Genomic DNA, 20,892 nt, shown 5'->3' with positions numbered 1-20,892 from the left:
GCACAAACATTTTACAGTACAGTATTTTATTTGTTTATTTGTTAACTCTTTACTAGTATGTCATTGTTATTTTTAAGGTCCACATTTGTGTGATCATTCTTTTTCTAGAATCTTTTTGCTGTAACACCAGAATTTCCCCACTGTGGGTCAATATAAGGATTTTCTATTCTATTCTATTCTATTCTATTCTATTCTATTCTATTCTATTCTATTCTATTCTATTCTATTCTATTCTATTCTATTTTATTCTATTCTATTCTATTGTTCATGTTAATTTATTTCGTTGCAATGCTCTATTCTATTCTATTCTATTCTATTCTATTCTATTCTATTCTATTCTATTCTATTCTATTCTATTCTATTCTATTCTTCATGTTAAATTATTCCGTTGCAATGCACTATAATATCCGCTGCTGGCTGACTCATAGTGAGTAAGTGAGCGTGTGTCTCAGGTGTTTTGCTGAAACTCAGCCACAGGTAAACTACCCCCATCTGCGCCATGACGTCATTGGGATGGGCGAGTCACGTGATCGAGTCCGAGAGAAACCTGCGGTTTAATATTACTGAAATGGAAGGAAGAAGAAAAAGAAAGGAAGGAGGCAAAGCGAACAAGGTAAGCGGCCTCCCTCTGCTCTCCTGCTCCGTTGCGATGGTAAAGAAGTTATCTGTGAGCTCGGTGCGAACAGGGAGGATTTATTTTGACCGTTAAAGTTAAAAAGTCAGCTGTTAATGGCACGCGGCCACTTGGAGCGAACTTTACTCCTCCGCTGCCATTGTTACCAGTTAAAAGCTGTTAAATTAGCCAAAGTCCAAATGTAGCGCGTATTACATCTGAAATTAGACATAAAACACGGAAAGAAGTTGATAAAGTTAAGGAAATTACTTCTGGAGGCACCAGCTGCTCTCCCTGAGGGTTATTGTTTTCTCAGGCCTCCTCCACTGCAAACACTGCTCTGATTATTCTGGAAACATGTTGGACTCTTTCTCTGCTTATTGGGATATACTGCTGTTTCCTTCAGACTATGAGACAGGAAATAAAAAGAGCTTAAAAGAAAAAAGGGGTTAGAAAACAAAAGTCACTGAAATATGTAAAGTAGCTCTACAAAATAAAAGTAAAAAAAGGTCCATAATAAAATATATAATTATTGGAATAAATGAAACATAAATATAGTATAAAACATTATAGTATTAACATTTATGAAGTTAAATAAAAAGAGCTTAAAAGGAAAAAGGGGTTAAAAACAAAAGTCACTGAAATATGTAAAGTAGCTCTACAAAATAAAAGTAAAAAAAGGTCCATAATAAAATATATAATTATTGGAATAAATGAAACATAAATATAGTATAAAACATTATAGTATTAACATTTATGAAGTTAAATAAAAAGAGCTTAAAAGGAAAAAGGGGTTAAAAACAAAAGTCACTGAAATATGTAAAGTAGCTCTACAAAATAAAAGTAAAAAAAGTCCATAATAAAATAAGCCTTGCAATAAATGACACATAAATATGGTATAAAACATGTCTTAATATTTAAGAAATCAAATAAAAAGAGTTTGAAATGAAAAATGGGTTAAAAAAACCAAAACTTACTGAAATATTTAAAGTAGCTTTACAAAATAAGAGTAAAAAGTCTATCATAGAATAAATAATTCTTGGTTTAAATTAAACATAAATATGGTATAAAACATGTCTTAATATTTATGAAATGAAATAAAAAGAGCTTAAAATGAAAAAGGGGATAGAAAACAAAGGTCACTGAAATATGTAAAGTAGCATTAAAAGATAAAATACAAAAATTCCATAATAAAGTAAATAACTCTTGAAATAAATGACAGATAAATATGGTATAAAACATGTCTTGATATTTATGAAATGAAATAAAAAGAGTTTAAAATGAAAAAGGATTAAAAAACAAAAGTAACTGAAATATTTAAAGTAGCTTTACAAAATAAAAGTAATAAAAAGTATATAATAAAATAGATAATTCTTGAAATACATGATATATAAATATGGTATAAAAGATGTCTTAACATTTATTTAGTTTTGCTTGATTGTGTTATTTTTTTATTTATTTCATTTACTAGTAATTTTTGAATTGCAGCATTTATTTATTTATTCGTGTATTAATTTAATTTTGAATGAAATGGCTTTCCATATTAGACAACTTTGGTGTTTTGTATTATTCTGTCTAGAGATAAGTACACCATATTGCGGAGATTACAGCAGTCATCAGTCAAAATGAACAACTCTGACATGTATTATTGGCATTTTAAAGATTTTTTATTATTGCATGAAAAACAGAATTTTGACGCAAGGCTGTACTGTTTTGAAAAATGTAAAGGGGAAATAGAAAATGCCCTTAAACATATTTTTAACAAACATGGATGTGTCAGAGTCAATTAGAATATCAAAGTTGTATATCTTTTATTTACCACTGCAAAGGTCTACAAAAAAATCTGCAGCTGTGATGATCTAAACCAGGGATGCTGAAGTCCAGCCCTTAAGAGCTACTTTCCTGCAACTTTTTGATGCAACCTATTTTTAACACAATTAAATCAAATTAGTGGCTTGTTAAATTGACTCTGCTCAGCTAAATGAGGGATTAAGCCTTAAGATTGAGGCGTGTTAAAAAGGGATTTGCATCTAAAAGTTAGCGGATGGAAGCTCTTGAGAACCCCTGCTCTAAGCTTTTTTTTTTTGACTTAAAAAAAAAAAAAACTTTCTGTTGTTCCACAGGTAAATATCTGTGTCGGTCACAATCCAAATTGGCAGATCAGCTATTTTAAACCAACACAGTCATTTTTCAACCTTTTCTAAAATATTCTTCATAAATTCTGTAATTATTTTGTAAGTTGCTGCTATTTGCAAATATCAGTTACTGTAAAAATGTCCATGTATATTGGTTATTTATTCTCCAGGCGCACAGTATTTATATTGTTAAAGGAATAGTACACCCAAAACATGATTAGCCTTCATTTTCTACTCACCCCCATGCTGAACAACACTCTGGAGTACTTTTTTGATATCTCAAATGCATCTGGAGATCTGGGAGGCTTCTTGCTGTCTGCTGACATTCAAATAATGGAGGTCTATGGTGACCGAGACAGAAAGGTCCATAAAAGTCCACAAAAAACGTGTCAATATTCCTCCATACTGCTCGTCCAATGTATTCCAAGTGTCCTGAGTGGGTAGCATCCAGAATTTACTCGAAACGAAGTCATTTAGAATGTTTTTAGAGCATAAACAGTAGTGTATAGGATTTCCTAAAAGCGCGTTCACGAGTCTACGGAAACCGCGGCAGACCAAACCAGACGAAAGTGCGCATTCAGCTCGGCAAAGAACTCCTGCTCTTCCTCAACACCGAAGTCCTCAGACATTTTTCTTTCGTTGTTTCTTTCTTTGCACAGGTAAACAGCACATTTCTTCTTCTACGCTTGCATTATCGGCAGAGCAGACGCTGAATGCGCACTTTCATCTGGTTTGGTCTGCCGCGGTTTCCGTAGACTCGTGAACAAGCTTTTAGGAAATCCTATACACTACTGTTTATGCTCTAAAAACATTCTAAATGACTTGGTTTCGAGTAAATTCTGGATGCTACCCACTCAGGACACTTGGAATACATTGGACGAGCAGTATGGAGGAATATTGACACGTTTTTTGTGGGCTTTTATGGACCTTTCTGTCTCGGTCACCATAGACCTCCATTATTTGAATGTCAGCAGACAGCAAGAAGCCTCCCAGATCTCCAGATGCATTTGAGATATCAAAAAAGTACTCCAGGGTGTTGTTCAGCATGGAGGTGAGTAGAAAATGAAGGCTAATCATGTTTTGGGTGTACTATTCCTTTAAAACACTTTACAGTGCAGTATTTTATTATTTCTATTTGATTTCTTCACTAGTGTGTTATTCTTATACATTTTTCTGAGGTCCAAAATTTTGTGTCCATTTTTTTTCTAGAATCTTTTTGCTGTTGTAAACACCAGAATTTCCCCATTGTGGGACAATAAGGGGATTTCCTATTCTATTCTATTCTATTCTATTCTATTCTATTCTATTTGTCCACTTACACTTAGTTGAATGTATGTCATTTGTCTGTCTTTTTTTTTAATGGTGATTATGGTTTAACCCCAGCGAAAACTCACCCAGTTAAACATACGGTGTGTTGTATTTAGACCGCCAATAGTACAAAAATAAAATTAATGCAAATGTTACTTTGTTTTACCAAAAAATAAGTCATGAGCAAAAACAAATCGTTACAAAAGAGGCCAACTTTTAAAGTGCACGGTCCAAGCAGATTGATTGATTGTTAAATGGAAGGAAAAAAGGGCTCCACTGCGGTTCTTCCAGCAGTCCACACTTTCTCTGCTCTCTTTTTCTCATCATCTTCTCCTTCTTTCCCATCGCCCGGCTAACCACAGGTTTGCCTGCTGTGTCTAAAAGTAGCAGTAGCAGCAACCCAGACTGACAGCAGCTCATTGGATCATTTGTATCACGTGCAGCCTGGTCCTGGATGCTACAGAGGGTTTTACCGTATTAACAGAAGTGGCGCTAGTGAAGTTAGACACTGTCGTCGAAACTCATGCAGTATTGTTAGTCCGCTAATCCGTGACCTCTGGTCTACATCTTCCACTGTGACTGCCTTGACTACAGATAAGGCACTACATACCAAAAAGGCTCCACAGCGCTATCTGATAGGGTGGCGGTGCAGAGGGAGCCCAGTTTCTTAGGCTTAGACAGATTTATTTTGTCATTTTGTATTCAGAAGTGTAAACAATTTTTTTTTTTTGTTAAGAACAGCCCTCTAGACCAGTGGTTCCCAAACTTTTTTGGCTCAAGGTACCCCTACACATTTTTCCACCCAGCCGTGGTACCCCTAAACTTATAATGATTATTTGACATTATTTGATAATAATTATTTTTCTATCATTTTTTTTAAAGTAGTAAAGAAAACACAAAATGAAGCCCCTCGCCTTAGAATATATTTGCTTACATCAAAATAAATTTACAAAATTGTTAAAATGTAAAAATGTACATTCAATATAAAACTCTCATCAATCTATGAAAAAATCCTGCGGCACCCCTGTAGTGACCTCGTGGTACCCCTAGGTGCCGCGGCACCCACTTTGAAAACCCCTGCTCTAGACTATTTCATTTTTTTTAAGTGCAGCCTTGAAAAATGGTAAAAAATACACAAAAACAGTAATTTGAGTGTATATTTATAATTCTGCACTTTCAGCTTTTTTCCCCTCATTGTTTTACTTAAATATGTTTTTATTTATTTATTTTTTAAATCAAAGTAGGAACTGAAAGATGGTTATTATATTGGGCTGCCAAAAATCACAATATATTGCTGAATCGATTTTTTTTCTTCCTCCACAGCCCTAGGCATCAGAACACGTATTATGCAAATCAAAAAGAACTGAATTTGAAACAAATTGTAGCCAATTTACTCACAACATCTGCAACAGGATCCTGAGGATTCTTAGGTGCAGCGAGAGAAAGACACTCAGATCTTTAGACCTACATAGAAAACCTTAGATGTCTCTAAAGCTGTTAGCTTTAGAGTTAGTAGTTAGTCTAAAGGGCTGGTTATTCTCCCGCAGCAGTGTGTCGCAGTGAGCTTGATGCAGATATTTTTGATTTATGCCCAATATTGAAGCATGGTCTGTGCTGTGTTACTCCATGCTAGAGCACAAGAGGGACAATCAGGAACTAGCTGTGGGTTTAGATACGGCCGAGGCGGTGAGGAAGTGGGGGCAGGTTTGTGCGACAACGGAGGGACATGAGGGTGAAAAAGAGCGGGGATCCAGGTGGAAAAAGGGCCCTAGTGTTCTAGCTCACCTTGCTCTTCTAGCTGGTCCAACTTCATGAGTTGTTTTCCACAATGGCGGTCATACAAACAAAACAAGCCGGTAAGGTACCAAACATTTGCATTCACTGCGACACACATGCAGGCTACCTGGTTTCTGAGTATAAATCAGCCTTAACTCTAGTTAGTTTATAGTTATTAGTTAGACCCACACAGAAAACCTTAGATGTCTCTGAAGCTGGATTGACTAAAAACTACAGTCATGTGTATTTTCTTTATGGTTCAATCAAAGTTCATTTTAACACGTTGGCTTGTTTAAAAAACGAATTGACAAATTCTGAGCCAATGATTTTTCCAGTTGGTTTATGTATAAAAAGATTTCTTGTGCTAAATTACTTGGAAGTTTGTAATTGTTGATTATTTTGTGTCTTTTTTTAAATCGTTCCTGTTCTCACTCTGTATTACAATGGCACAATTGTATTTGTGCAATCAGGGAGTGGCAGTCTAATGGTTTTGGGAAGGCTTCGAGTTTCCTGGTTCTGGTCCCAAAGATTGCTTCTCTGGATCCCTGAGCAAGAGCCTTGGCTCTACAATGCTTACTTGCTAAATTTTGATAATTTTATCTTTATTGATTCTCAAGAAAGTAACCTTTATAAAAACTGAGGCCTCTACATCCAAACAGTAATTGCAACATTTGAAATAAGGTGGACAAGTAGGCCATTGTATTATATCAGTCTAAACAAAAATACAACCTCACTTCCCTGATAAAGATTATTAATCAAAAGACTAAAGAGTGTGAAAGATGAAACAATGAAAAACATAGTATAAAATAATTATAACAGGGGTTTCACAGGTCATTAAAAATCATTAAATGTGATTGTAGTTGCATTTAAAATGCTTTATTTTACAAAAAAGATTTGGTCAGATATATTATAAATGAGTCATTTATAATATAATATATATAAGCTAGCCTTATAAACCAGACTAAATGGGAGATTAAATGTGTAATTTAGTTTGGCCCCGATGAGACATCAGAAGATTGTTGATGAGAACAACCCTTTGTTTTTTAAACCGCCAGTTCTAGGGCCTGGGGCATTAATCGAGGCTAGAACAAACCCGCAGGCAAAAATGATTTTGGCTGCTGGCAGGTGGGGCTAGTTTACTAGGGTTTTAAAAAGCATTAAATGACTCATTCCTGTATAAACGCTGTATGAAATATGGCTGCCCCTTGCTAGATTTTGTTAAACCCTTCGACATTAATGCTTTTTGTTCATTGCAGGTAAACTGATTCTGCTCTAAATGTCACCAAATAAAAATAAAAAATCAGAAAATAATCTTGAAATGTAAAGCTCAATTCCCTGGAACTTTATGTTCCAACAGCTTCACATATTTGACCAAATTTGTGATTATGATGATGTGATTTTAAATTTGACCCAGAATTGTGAACATGAAATGTCAAAGTCCCATCAAAGGTGTTGGTTGATTTAACCTCCTTTCCTAGTGACAGTAGGTTACATTCATACCATTATAAAGTGATTTAAAGTAATGATATAGTAATAAAAAATCTTCTTCCTCCAGGGTGCAGAGGATTTGTTGCCCCTCTGCACGCGTCCAGTCGTTTATCCAATCAGCATTCCCAGGTTCAGAGCCGCCGCTAATGTCTTCTCTCTCTCTGTTTGTCTCTCCAGGTGATCCTACGTTCATAAGGTTTGCATTCTGACCTGCAAGCCAATGTAAGTCGAGTTGAGTGACTGCGTGTGAAAGGTATTCATGCATATATATTTTTTCAACCCGTCTCCACACTAGGGAATCGTCTGGTTGGTTGTAAAGAATGTATTTTTGTGCTGTGTCCAGCAGTCAGTGGTAAGTGGCAACATTCCTGGAAGGAATTAATTCCTCTTATTTGGTTGCAGCACAAAAATGCATTCTTGTCCCGGCTTGCATGGAGGGATAACCTCTTCAATCATGAGGGCTTCGGCTGAAGGGTGCTTTCTGTGGTGTCTCTGGGTACTCCTTAATCAACCAGTGGTTTTCAAGTCTTCATCCTCCAGTTTCTTCTTCTTTTTCTTCCATTTCCTACTTAATTGGCTGTTCTGTTACATTAGTTAAAAATGTTACATCCATATCATAAATGGACTAATATGGATGAGGGTTAAGATTTGATCAGAATATTTAGTAGGGGTGTAAATCAAACCAATCATGGCGATTCGATTCCGTATCTATTTCTTGACCCAACTATTCGATTATTTACGATACTCAAGAATCCGCCATGTCTGTCTTGCCTACTGTTTATGCAAGTGTGTGTTCAAGTGGCTATGGCTAAAGGAAGTGAAGTAGGAGTGCACAATAGGTTTAGCGCCACCGCAGCACGGGAGTCAGAATTACATCCAGGAGCAAATGGATAAAAATAGACCGGAGGAAAAAAAACAAATCATGAATCGATACTCTTGCGGCTGTGTCGATGCGTCGATGCATTGATGCTAAAAGATTATTAATTACACCCCTAATATTTAGTATTTTTTCTAAAATTGTAATGTGAAAATGTCACTTCAGACGACCTTTAAAATCAGTTAAGCTTTTAACTGTTTTTATAAAAATATATAAAATACATTTACAAAAACACATTGGAACATTTTTCAGTTTATCAGAATAACTTTATTTCAATCGAGTAAAAACTATGAATTTAACTCATGGAAACCATGTATAATCAATGGCAAATATAATTATATTTTTAATTTGTCGGAGATTTCTAAAGGGATATGAGGGATATTGTTTAATCAAACACCTTTACCTCATGTAGTCCATAGCATCAGCAATATTTAACTAATGAGTCCATGTTAATCCAAAAGTTCATTAACTGAGCAAATAAATTAGTTGATTGGGGTTAGCAAAAAGTATACACTGAAACCCTGTATTCTGATTTGGACTACAACTAGATTATTTATGCAAATTCATTAATCTATTGATTATTTTTTGATTAATAATCAGATAGCCAGAGGTTCTTTAAAGATTTTTGTTTTTACTAAATTAAACCAGATAAAACTCAAACTTCTCCACTTGAGAAGTTCTGGATAGAGCGTATTGAGAGACCTAATCTTAAATGCTAAATTTTTGCATATTTTGCTTACACTTTTGATATAATTACTGCTTTAATGGGTCTCTCTGCTAGCTAAAGGCATGTTTTGGAGTCTCAATACTCCAGTTAACAATTAATTGATTACAACAGTTCAAGAGTTGATTAATCGGATCAATCGATTTCAGCCCTAATCGGGATAAAAACTAATTTGGTATCGATACTAAATACAAGTGTTTACATATTTTTTTCTATCGTAAGTTTTAGTTTTTTGAAGATTATTTTCAAATTAAAGAAATAAAAACTCAAACAGCTTAAAAATATTGTAGAATTTGGTACATTTAGGTTATTTAACGTTTATCTGCACACCTATTTAAATAATCTGTGATTCTGTTGAAAAAACACGTTCCATTTGAGATTGAAAAAGATGAGTTTTCCATGTTAAAGTTTTTTTATGCCTTTAATTATTCGGCTTCTTTTTTTTATTCCCATGGTATCAAAAGTGGTATTTCTTTTCCTGTGTATCGATATGGAGTTTAAAATGTTAGTATCGTCATACTACATTCAGACTGTGCGCGTTAGAGGCAGCAGAGGCAGCTAGTTTACATGTAAAGTCAATGGTTGACGCGCATGAAGGCGCAGCAACAAGTCCTGCAGTGCATTTTCAGCAGCAGAAGCAGCCCATCTTGACGCATCAAAGCAAGTGAAGCAGTGCCTCATGACCTTGTAAGCATCTGAGAGACACGCTGCAAATGTAACTCTTGCTGCTGGACGCGCCACATCAACCAATCAGAGAAGCTGATCTGGGAGCTGGCAGGGAGAGACACAGCACTGCTGATGCAGAGCGCTATGATCACTCCTCTGAAACAGTTTAATGACTAAATTAACTTAAAATGTCATGTTCAATTTTATTATTTTGGTGCCTGTAGTTTGGATTAGGTATGTGAAAAATGCCTTCCAGCTGCCGTGAACAGTAGCGGAAAACCCCAAAGAGGCGACCGGGCCAAAGGCTGCTGTTTCGCAGGGGTTTCCAGTGAAATTGCCGATGTATGGCGGTCTGAACGGCTCCAACAGCAAAGTAATATTTGAAGGCAGGATGTTAATCTTGATGAACTGACTGTATAGTTTTCTTACTTAACATATTAAAACTACTTTTTATCCACTGATCACAGCAATTATAGCACAACTGCTCTCTGCCATTGAAAACAGGAGCAGCAAAAGCATCAGACGCATCTGGACACACTTTACTGGAAGCTCTTCAGGAGCATCAAATCTGCTCTTTAAGCGCCAGACCTTAATGCGGCCAAACGTAAAAAATGAAGCAGCATAACCTTTTTTTTTTGCGTTCTGAACCTAGCATCACCTTAGAACTGATTGCGACAGACCACAACTGTAAGCTAGCTAAAGCATTGATAAACTTATTGTTTTGCTTAATGATCTTATAAAAGTTTGAAAAAGGCCAATTAAGGAAGAACCAATAATCCTTGTTCTCCTGCTTTCTGCTTTGTGTCACACTGGAAATCAATGTGTGCAGGACACTCAATTCGGTAACCGGAGCAACCAGAAGCACCTTCTTCACTTCCTGTCTTTGTTTTGCAGGGACCACCACCATCCTCATGTCCTATGGAGGAGGCTTTCACGGACGCACTGAGCGTGTCCGCCAGGCGCCGTATTATGACCAGGTTCCGCACGAGTCCCTGCCCCGCCCAGAGTCCTACGACCTGCGGCCCCTGAGGGAGGGGAGGGCCCCTCACCTGGCAAACAGCTCAGACCCACTCCCTCCTCCCCCTCTGCCTGATCAGCCCCCAGTCGGCCCGGAGTTTGATCCCAGCGGCAGCGAGGGCGACACCGAACTGGAGCCGGACCCGGCCATCGACATCAAGCCAGTCCACCGCTTCATCCCAGATTCCTGGAAAAACTTTTTCAGAGGAAGCAACCGCAGCAGCAAGAAGGCCTGGTCCATGCCTGAGTCCTCATGCAACAACAACAACGGCAGCACCACTGACGGGGTGCGCTGTTCCCCGCCACACTCCCCCTCCCTCCCTGGATCATACCGGGATCCGTACGGCGGCTCCGGCGGCAGCTACAACTCCCGCAAGGAGCTCCTAGACGGACACGACGTCCTCGGCTCTGTGTCGGGACACACACACCACACGGCTCTGACGTACAGCGAGCGGGTGGAGGAGTACCACCAGCGCTATGGCTACATGAAGTCGTGGGCGGGGCTACTGAGGATCCTGGGCTGCGTGGAGCTGCTGCTGGGAGCAGCTGTGTTCGCCTGCGTCTGCGCTTACATCCACAAAGACAATGAATGGTTTAACATGTTCGGATACTCCTCTCCTGGCGGAGCGTATGGCGCAGGTTATTACGGTGGCGTATCGAGCGAAACGTACTACACCGGACCCAAGACTCCGTTTGTGTTGGTGGTGGCAGGACTGGCCTGGCTGGTGACCGTAATCATGCTGGTACTGGGGATGACCATGTACTACCGAACCATCCTGCTGGACTCCAACTGGTGGCCCCTGACGGAGTTCGTCATAAACCTGGCTCTGGCGGTGCTGTACATGGCGGCAGGTAAGAGATCCCTGAGTGACACTTCTACACTGCTTCTGCTTGATCCAGAGGTCTGAGGAAGACTTCTTACCGTGTTTTCCAGACTATAGATTAGCCGCCTCCAAAAAAACAACTGGAGACATAAGGCTGGTTTATACTCACTCTATAGAAATACTACACTCTGGTGCACCTCTCCAAAGCTGTAGGTGACCGCAGACAGGAGGCCTCTGATTGGTCAAATCTACATCCACTCTACACTATGCGTATTTCCTGTTTGATACCTTACCAGCTTGTTTTGTTTGTGTGACCGCCATTGTGGAAAATGACTTGTGAAGATGAACCAGCTAGAAGAGCGAGGAGCGAGAACGCTGGGATCCTTTTTTCCACCTGGATACCCGCTCTTTTTCGCCATCATGTCCTTCTGTTGTCGGACAAACTTGCCCCACTTCCTCACCACCTCGGCCGTATCTAGACCCACAGCTAGTTCCTTGTTGTCCCTCTTGCGTTGTGGCGTGGAATAACATAGCGCAGACCACGCTTCAATATTGGGCATAAATCAAAAATATCTGCGAGGTTCATAGAAGAATGCTAGCTCCCGTTAGCTTTTTGGCTCGCAGCAGTTAGAGCTTCTAATGAAAGATGGGGCTTTGTCAGCTCTTTATTTCAGCTCTGCAGGAGTTGAGCCCAGTTTCTTCATTGGTTCGACTCTGAGATTTGTTTCCAGTCGTGCCTGCTGCTAGCATGTTCTTATGCTAAATGAAAACGAGCCGTTAATTTGATTTCCACCGATGACAGGTAGAGAAAAATCCACACATATAAGCTGCACCTTTGCATAAAGCCTCTTAGTTCAGAGTGTAGGAAAAAAGTAGCTGCTTATAGTCCAGAAAATACGGTCATTAGAAGCAAATAAATCATCAAAGCAAAACTTTTCCAGCTTTTATTACAGTCGGCATTTCTAGCAGATTTTCTTTAAATTTTTTTAACAAGCAGTAGGTCACTTTCGAGTTGTGCTCCCCCTACAGGATCCTTTGAAAATAGCCCTGTTGTAAAAACTGGCATCAGGTGATTCAGGCTATTTATAGATTTACAATCAATCTGTAAAAATTGGATAATTTTCCATCAGTCCTGATGTAAAATGTCTGCTAAGCCGTCTCATTGCAGGAATTGTTCTGCAGAGCTGGGCGGTGTTAAACATGTTTACATTTACTGGACCTTTTTCCCTGTGTTTCCTTTACCAGGCATCGTTTATGTCAGAGACACCAACCGAGGAGGACTGTGCTCCTACCCAGTCTTCAACAACGGTATCAACGGGGTCTTCTGCAGAATTGAGGCCGGTCAGACCGCAGCCATCATCTTCCTCTTTGTCACTATGGTTGTGTATCTGATCGGGGCCATTGTTTGTCTGAAGCTGTGGAGGCACGAGGCCGCCCGCAGGTACCGGGAGAGGTACGGCCAGGAGGTGAGAGCTCAGCTACGTCTGGCTGTTTTGTTCTGTCACAGCTGGGCTCGGTCCTGGGATTCCTGGAATTCACCCAGAGGTTCCTGTAAGAAGCAGAAAATCATTTTGACAAGCTCTCCTCCTTTGTTGCAAACATGTTTCCCATAAAGCTGACGTTGGGAAATAACTTACCACTGAATTTGCAAACAGACCAGTGAGTAGGTGTGGTCGACGTTGTATGAGATAAGAAAACTGAAACAGTTTCTAAAAACGGCCTCATGTGATAGGAGGAAAAACAACAACTTTGACTTAAACAACTATTCCTGAAAAATAAAAATTTAACTTAATAAGTTTTTAATTTCCCTCAGCCTCATAAGGGCTAACAACCTGTTAGAAATGGGTCTTTATATATATATTTATATATCGATTAAATATATTTTCATTGGCCCGTGTACACTTGTGTAAAAGAGATTTTCCTTGAAATTTAAAAATTTTCCCAGATAAGCTTTATCTGTTGTGTTGGGAACATTAATCACTACAAAAAGGTTTTTTTTGTGTAACAGGAGAGGAAGTCTGGGAGTAAATCGCTGCACAGATGAAGGTTTTATTTTGATTTTATGGCAGAAGCTCAATCTTTTTCCACTTTTCCACAAAGTTAAAATTCCAGACATCTATTTAGCCCCATAAGCAGGACGCTTCCAAAATCAGACTATAAATTGATCACTGCATGAGCTTTTGAATGTAACGACTTTAAATCAGTGTGTGATGAATGTTTTTCTGCCTGGAATAAAATGGGAAAGTAAATGTTTTTATAACAGAAGCCAAAATTTAAATTCTAACAACAATAAGATTTGAAACTGGATTAGAAAAGCAAACCTTTCATTTTCTGTGCTGAAATAAGCGGAAAAAAACCCAACTTCTACTTGCTTTAAGCTTTACATACACTGTAAGATTTTTTGCCCTTTTCCTGTCGACTCTCAAGTCGTGCAGATTTTTCAATAGGGCCGAGTTTCAGCCTCATCGTGCGTCCTGTGTCGTATAGTATCCAGGGGATACGAGGGTGATTAGCCTCGCATGACCACCTTCAGATCAGGAATCGTCAGGGGAAAATCAAACATGTTCCTGCTGTTGAAGCAGAGCTACAAGGCGATTTACCAGAACCTCGAGCATGGCGCATGTGCAAACAAAGGAGTTCTTCTTCTGGATTAACGAGTCTGACCAGCGCCATCTCTCGGCCCTAAGTCCGATGTGGTTTTTAGAGGTACAGTGTGAGCAGGTAGATCGCATCAGAGCGTCGGGCCGCACAAACATACATTGTGAGCTGTGAACATTTAAACCCTGTAGTTTTGTAGTACAGTTTAAGCTGCAGCGGAGTAGGATTGACAATATCACACAGTATATGCCCGGCTTTATTTACTACTTTGGTCAAATAATAAGAAAGTGAGATGGGATCTGAAAGCGGTCATGAACGGAGCTGAATGCAACCTTTTAGCAGAGCATCCACCCTTAACTGGTCACTAAAATGGATTTAGATCAAAGGATATTTTATGTGTTATAGTGGCCTAGTCAAAGTCCAGCTAAAATGTAGAATCTGTAGGAAGATGAGAATAATTCAGCCTGAGCCCATTTTTACAAGGAAAGGTACTAAATGGTAAAGACTGAGAAGAGGGGTGAAGGGATACCTGCGACATTTTATGGAGTTTTCTTTGTTTTAAAAGGCCTTTTTTTTCTTTCGGGTTTAAAAATGTCTGAAAAAATTTAAAGCATTTAAAGCACTTCTGTATACAATCAATTCATTAGTAAAGTTTACAGACTGATGCAGATATTTCCATCAGCTCTGGTTTTATGTTGGAGAAAACATAAATAGAAGCTCTGTTCCGATGCTCTAAGTCTCCTTCAACCAAGATTGACTTCTCTCCGTTCTCTGTGTTCTGATGCAGCCTTCTGATCTGCGTGCCGTGCAGTCCCTTGTAAGTACCACGTTATTAACTGTACTTTACAACTGTTTAAAATCATTTAGTTCTTATAAAAGCAGCTTTTATGATGTTTTTGCCATTATCTATTCAGGTGGTTCCTGATTCTGCTCCGGCTCCCAGAATTCCAGAGCAGGTCCAAGGCTCCTCGGTCGTTCCCATCCAAGCTGTACCGAAGAAACTTCCTCCGAAGGTTGTGCAGGGAGCCATACCGTCAGGATATATCCCAAAACCTGTCGTCGTCCCAGATTACATTGCGTAAGTACTAGGGTTGTCACGATACTAAACTTTTCAACTCGATACCGATACTAAGGAAAATATTCGATACTCGATACCATTTTCGATACCACAAGGATAAAAACAAAGACTCCAAAATTCAACAGAAATATTTTAATTAATAAATAAAATACAATAAATAAACACAATAAACGTTGTATGCTGTGCATAATATTATGCAAGCTTGATAAAAAACTTATAAAATTCAAATTAAGTGTTCCTTCCTTGGCTATTCTTTGCACACATAACAATGACACTAGCCAAACCAGTTAAGAAACAAAAATAATTATTCAATCACACAGTGTTCTGAAAGTACATTGTCCTCTATTCTGAACTTTAGATGAATGACTGCTTAGGTGCCACTGGTGGTAGAACTGTATCGATACTTTTAAAAATGAGTATTGTATCCGGATACAACATTTCAGTATCGATACTTTTTTGAGTTTCGATACTTTTGACAACCCTAGTAAGTACTGCCAAAAATTCATAAGAACCATGAAACAGAAATGGATTACAGACACAGAAATTAAGCACGTATATTTTAACAGATCACTTAATCTGACCAGAGATTATCAGCATATTTAAAAATGAAAAGCCTCGTTATCTTCTGCATTATGGTACATTTGTCAAAGGGTTTAGTTGGGGAATTTAGGAGCACAGTGCGGTTCGGTTATAAGGCAAAACAAAACAGCAGATGTGTTGGAGGCAGGAAACAACAGTGTAGCATTAGATTTTACAGAAACTGGGTCAGAATACCTTTAAAAATTAACCTTCTCAAAAACAGCTTCAGGGGATGAGGTGTTTCATCACTATAATCTCAATCCAATCAAACATCTATAGTAATAACATGTTGCTAAACTCCATCCCCTTAAACAGTAAAAAAAAAAACAATTTTAAACCTAAATATCGTTCAACCGCAGCAGGATGGGGTTAACCAATTTCAAAAGCATATTGCAGAAATCTACAAATTTGTAATAGAAGAGGAGATAAACTGTAAATAACAACTTTATATTAACAACACAGATTGTGTCTTATTAAACAAATCAACTCACTAAATTTAGCAAAAATATTTTAACGCATATTTAAGGAGGTTTTCGGTTATATTTTTTTAAAGGTGTTTATAAGAGGAGATAAAAACATCTTTCTAACAAGTTCTGACGTAGCGAATGTTTACCTCACATGTATGAAGTGAAGTTTGTACTATTATTGATGCATTTAAAGAATAAGTTTTGTAATTGAAAGAAAAAAAGAATTTAAACTTTTAAAAACTTACTAACTTAACCCAAAAAATATTTGAAAACAAAAATTTGAATGTGAGAAAATGGCAAAGTTACTTTCAAAAGCTTTCTTTAAGAAGTTTTTCAAGTCTTTTTCTTTTTTTCTTAATTTTTTCTAAAATTTAAATTCCCAAAACATGTTCTTTCTTTCAACAATAATGGAACAAAAGTAACTCCATACATTACCCTGTAAATGAAACCACTGCTGCCTGGTTCTTGCTAACAAAATTTCTGTTATTGTTTCAGGATTATGCTAATCAGAATATAGCTACATGTAGCACGTTTCTGGGATAAGAAGTCATGATTATGGAAACGGCTCGTTCCTTTGTTCATCCTGTGTGGTTCTTTACAGGAAATATCCGGTGATCCGGTCTGATGAAGAGCGGGACCAGTACCGAGCTGTGTTCAACGACCAGTACGCAGAGTACAAGGAGCTCCATGCAGATGTTCAGGCCACACTGAAGAAGTTTGATGAGATGGACGCCATGATTCACAGTCTGCCTCAGCAGCCCACAACCCAGATGGTGATTGGTCACTAATTCCTTAATCTTCTCTACATGACAGCATTTCTTTGGATATAAACTTTCTTTCTTTTTTCCCCGTGATTAAAATCGGAGCTTTTCCAAAACATTACAAACTACGTAACCCTTAAAGGTTACATTTATTTGTTTTTGTTTTAATGTGTGTGAAGGAGGTTGTTTAAAACACTAGCTCCATGTTGACCTTGTTACAGTTCACATTGTTCATGGGGGAAGTTCCTCTTTCTAGACCTAAACTTCATATTCAAAGTTTACTGATGGAGGTTTATGACATTCACTCTGTAAATTGGGGGTAGAGTTACTGCAACAATTCGTTTTCCTCTTTGAGCGTCAGGGCTCTCCGTGCAGCTGATTTAAGCAGAGCAACTGGTTACACTGAAAGTTGTTTATTTTTCTTTTTTCAAAAATCTTTTTTGCAGATTTGATCCTATTTAAATATTTCAAAAAATGTTTTAATAGAATTTACATTTTGCATTTTCATGGCTTTCTTTCAAAATGTAAAATCTAAAGATTTTTTTTTTAAATATATGCATATATATCCGAACATACATAAATCATACATTGGAGTATGAAGTATTGATATATTTAACAAATTACCTGTATAAAAAAATACTTTTACCAATATAACAATGAAAATAAGTCAGAGAATTCAACTAAGTAACAGTTACACTGCAGTGATTATCATGTAAACTTTAGGATGGTACTACCTATTTATCTGGGAGAAGAAAAAAAAAGGAATCTTGGCTTTTTTTTTGGGGGGGGGGGGGACTGTTGGCCTAGTGGTTAGAGTAGTGTGCTTGTGTTTTGAGAAGGTTACAAACACCCGGTTCGATCCCCACAATCTACCACTCTGGGTTCCTGAGCAAGACCCTTAACCCCAAACTGCTTCCCGGGCGCCACACAATGGCAGCCCACTGCTCCCCAAGGGGATGGGTTAAATGCAGAGAGTTTATTTCATTGCTCTATATTTTTGACAATGAATTCACAATAAAAGCGGGGAAGAGAAAAAATGAAGGCAAAACCGGCTGCTAGATACTACAGAACTTACTGGAATCCTTAACATTGTACTTTCTCCAAATGATGAATCTCAGTAAAATCACTTACCCACATTTTAAACTGTGGAACCTTGTCAGTGTTCAATAATCTTAATATTACTTTCTTAGCTACCGGTAAGTAGTTTTTGATAGAATAAAATCTGACAAAGTTTTTTGTATTTTTAAAAATTAAATCTGAGAAAACAGGTTCTCTTAGAACCACTTTTTGATTCAAAATGTTTCCAAGTTTCATTTCTGGATTAGATTTTTCTTTTATTCAAATTTTAATTTACAAAATGTGTTTTTTTAAAACAATAAAGGAACTAAATTCCCTTCATACTTGTGTTTTAAATGGGAGGAACTGGGATGATAGATTCCCCTCCATCTAAACCAGTCGGTAAAGCTGGGGGACCAGCTGTTCTGACTGGACTGTGTTCTTACAGTAAAGATGAGGAGAAGAAATTAAAATCAACCAAACTTTATTTATAAAGTGCTTTTCATAGAATTAATGTAGTTCAAATTGCTTTCCACAATTTTCAAACATCTCCCCTTAGGCATCCAGCATAGATTATACATAGTTCCATTCAGACCCAGCGAAGGATCTCTGCCTGTTCAGAAAAATTCCTCTCATTGTCTTTGTTGTCAAAACGTCGCTGACTTCTCCATCCCGTCACTTCCTCTGTTTTTACTTCCTCTTCCTGTTTCTCTCCACCCTCAAATTCCTCATGGGCTCCATCCAGGCAGCCATCTGTTTTCTCTCTCTCCTAATTTTCCTACAGAGTTTCACTCTATGACATCACCTGAGTGAAATACTATCTGTGTTTGTAGGAGGTGGATCGCATCAACAGGATCCTGCAGGACTACCAGAAGAAGAAAAACGTGAGCTCGCTCTTTTTTTTTTTTTTTTTTTTAACATGTTTACTGTTTATACTGTCTGTTTGATCAAACTCTACACTGCAAAAAATGTAAAAAAATGTAATCAGGTCAGTTCTTAAAATAAATATATTTTATCTTAAATTGAGCAGGTAAGTTAGACAATATGGCAGTAGAAGAGAAAAATTTATTTAAAATAAGAAGAAAACTCTAATATCTTGTTTCAAGTGCATCATGCATCATATAAATACCTTTCTTTTAAAGGTACAGTGGAGGATTTTAACACATTTTTTAAAAGACCTCTCTACTATAAAAAAAAAAAAAATGGTTAGGAAGATGCTTCCAACAAACCGGCCACAACCAGACTTGCTTGCAAACCTTCCGCCACAACAAACCTTCACCCCATTAAAATAAGGGAAAATGCTCTCACTTTAAACACATGCTGATCTATTCCAGGTGTCTCTGAGTTTGTTTGGATGCTTTTTGCTTACAGGGTTTTCTGGTGGCTCCTATTTGAGCTTTTAATGAAAGCATGACAACAGAACAGAGTTTTCATTATGTATTAAACTAAAAAATAGAAACAGCAGCTCAGAGGATAAAGAGGTTCTTATCCTCACACAGAACAAGGATTCTGGGTCCAGACTGAAGAAATGAGGAGCAAAATGCCTCCTAGTCTCCCACTAACTCCTGCTTCTGTTGCTCCGCCTCTAGGACCCCACCTTCCTGGAGAAGAAGGAGCGATGCGAGTATCTGAAGAGCAAACTGTCGCACATCAAACAAAGGATACAGGAGTACGACAAAGTCATGGAGTGGAACGACGGATACAGCTAAAGCTCGGCCTGAACGCCAGGCTGCCGCCGCTAGCCAACCGCTAGAGGTGAAAATGGCACTGAAGGGCAAACGAAGGCTAATTCAAATGAGTTATTAGTTTGTCAGAATGTCTGTAAGCATTTTTTCAAAGATCGCAAGAGGGAGATTAAAAGGGCAAACATGCTTTATATTTTCTGAAGATTCTCAGAATGCTATTTCTAGAAAAGCACCTGGAACCCAACAGGTTACAAAATCTCCACCTCAGCACTTCTCAGAGCTTTTCTTCACTAGAATCAAACCTGATGTTTAGATCTATATTTTTTTTCTACTGTAATAGTGCGCAGATGCAGCCTGATGTCTAATAAAACCAAGAAAAGACGACTTTATTACAGGTTAGGAGAGGAGAGAAGCATCCTTCAAGATTTTTGGTCCAGATTTGAACTTTTTTCCTAAAGCTTTAACTTTATGAAGTTGATTCTGAAATAAGTATATTTTAGGACTAATTTTTTCAACTCAAGCGTTAAAGATGAAATATTATTTAGATCAAATCACTGTAAATCAGTTTTAAATAATTGCAGATCTTATTGTGCATCCTATGCTTGTAATCACCATGGTTACCAAAAAAACTGGGCAGAAGTCTTTAATTTGGTCCTTTAATAGAGCTAATGCAGATATACGCTTTATTTTTTGTAGTATTTTTTTACCTTCCTGATTTCCCTCTTATTTTGAAAAGTAACTGATGACCTTTACTCTTTCCATGTCAGACTTCCTGTCTAGCTTTCCTTTTTCTTCCTGGTTCTTTTTTTTTTTTTTTTGGAATTGATGCTTTTTCCAAAGGAATTCATCAAAACTGGACTAAATGTCTCTCTGTACCTTTAATTGCATCCCTTCTCCAAACACACCTGAAAATGGCTGAAATCTCCAATCAGTCATTCAGCTCTGCAGACGTTTGGTACCGACCCATTAGCTTAATTAACTCGTGTTGGTTCTAAATGCTGCAGGATGGTCAGAATCTGTGAGCTCCTCTCTTCTGGACAAACCTAGGAAAAAAAAAAACAATCATTCGACCTCATTTGTTATGAAGCTGTAAACATTTTTAAAAGGTGAATCTCTGAGACCATCTTTTAACCTTTGATCAGTTTGTTTTCTCCTGGGTTTCATTAAATAATGATGGTTCAGTTTATTCCTTAGGAGTTAGAGGAAAAAATAATATTCACGGAAGAATTTGCCTTATATT

At 37.8% G+C, this 20,892-nt stretch overlaps 1 protein-coding gene across 2 annotated transcripts; it reads left to right on the top strand.

The window, feature by feature from the left end:
* Positions 1-475: 475 nt before the first annotated feature.
* marveld2a (MARVEL domain containing 2a) lies at positions 476-20,750 on the top strand. Of its 2 annotated transcripts, none has more exons than XM_038272562.1 (9): positions 476-613; positions 7,498-7,542; positions 10,482-11,456; positions 12,674-12,894; positions 14,814-14,843; positions 14,941-15,104; positions 16,752-16,923; positions 18,801-18,851; positions 19,557-20,750. In XM_038272562.1, exons 3-9 carry the CDS (start codon positions 10,499-10,501, stop codon positions 19,674-19,676), a joined length of 1,716 nt encoding a protein of 571 aa, XP_038128490.1. In that variant the 5' UTR covers positions 476-613; positions 7,498-7,542; positions 10,482-10,498; the 3' UTR covers positions 19,677-20,750. The 2 variants fall into 2 exon arrangements, with proteins under 2 accessions (XP_038128490.1, XP_038128491.1); XM_038272563.1 differs by having other exon boundaries at positions 7,498-7,573.
* Positions 20,751-20,892: the final 142 nt, after the last annotated feature.

The sequence above is a fragment of the Cyprinodon tularosa genome, unplaced genomic scaffold (assembly GCF_016077235.1).
Source record: "Cyprinodon tularosa strain WSP-4 unplaced genomic scaffold, ASM1607723v1 ctg837, whole genome shotgun sequence".
Lineage (NCBI taxonomy): Eukaryota > Metazoa > Chordata > Actinopteri > Cyprinodontiformes > Cyprinodontidae > Cyprinodon > Cyprinodon tularosa.
The sequence above is the reverse complement of the archived record's forward strand: the minus strand, read 5'-3'. Positions and strand labels throughout refer to the sequence as shown.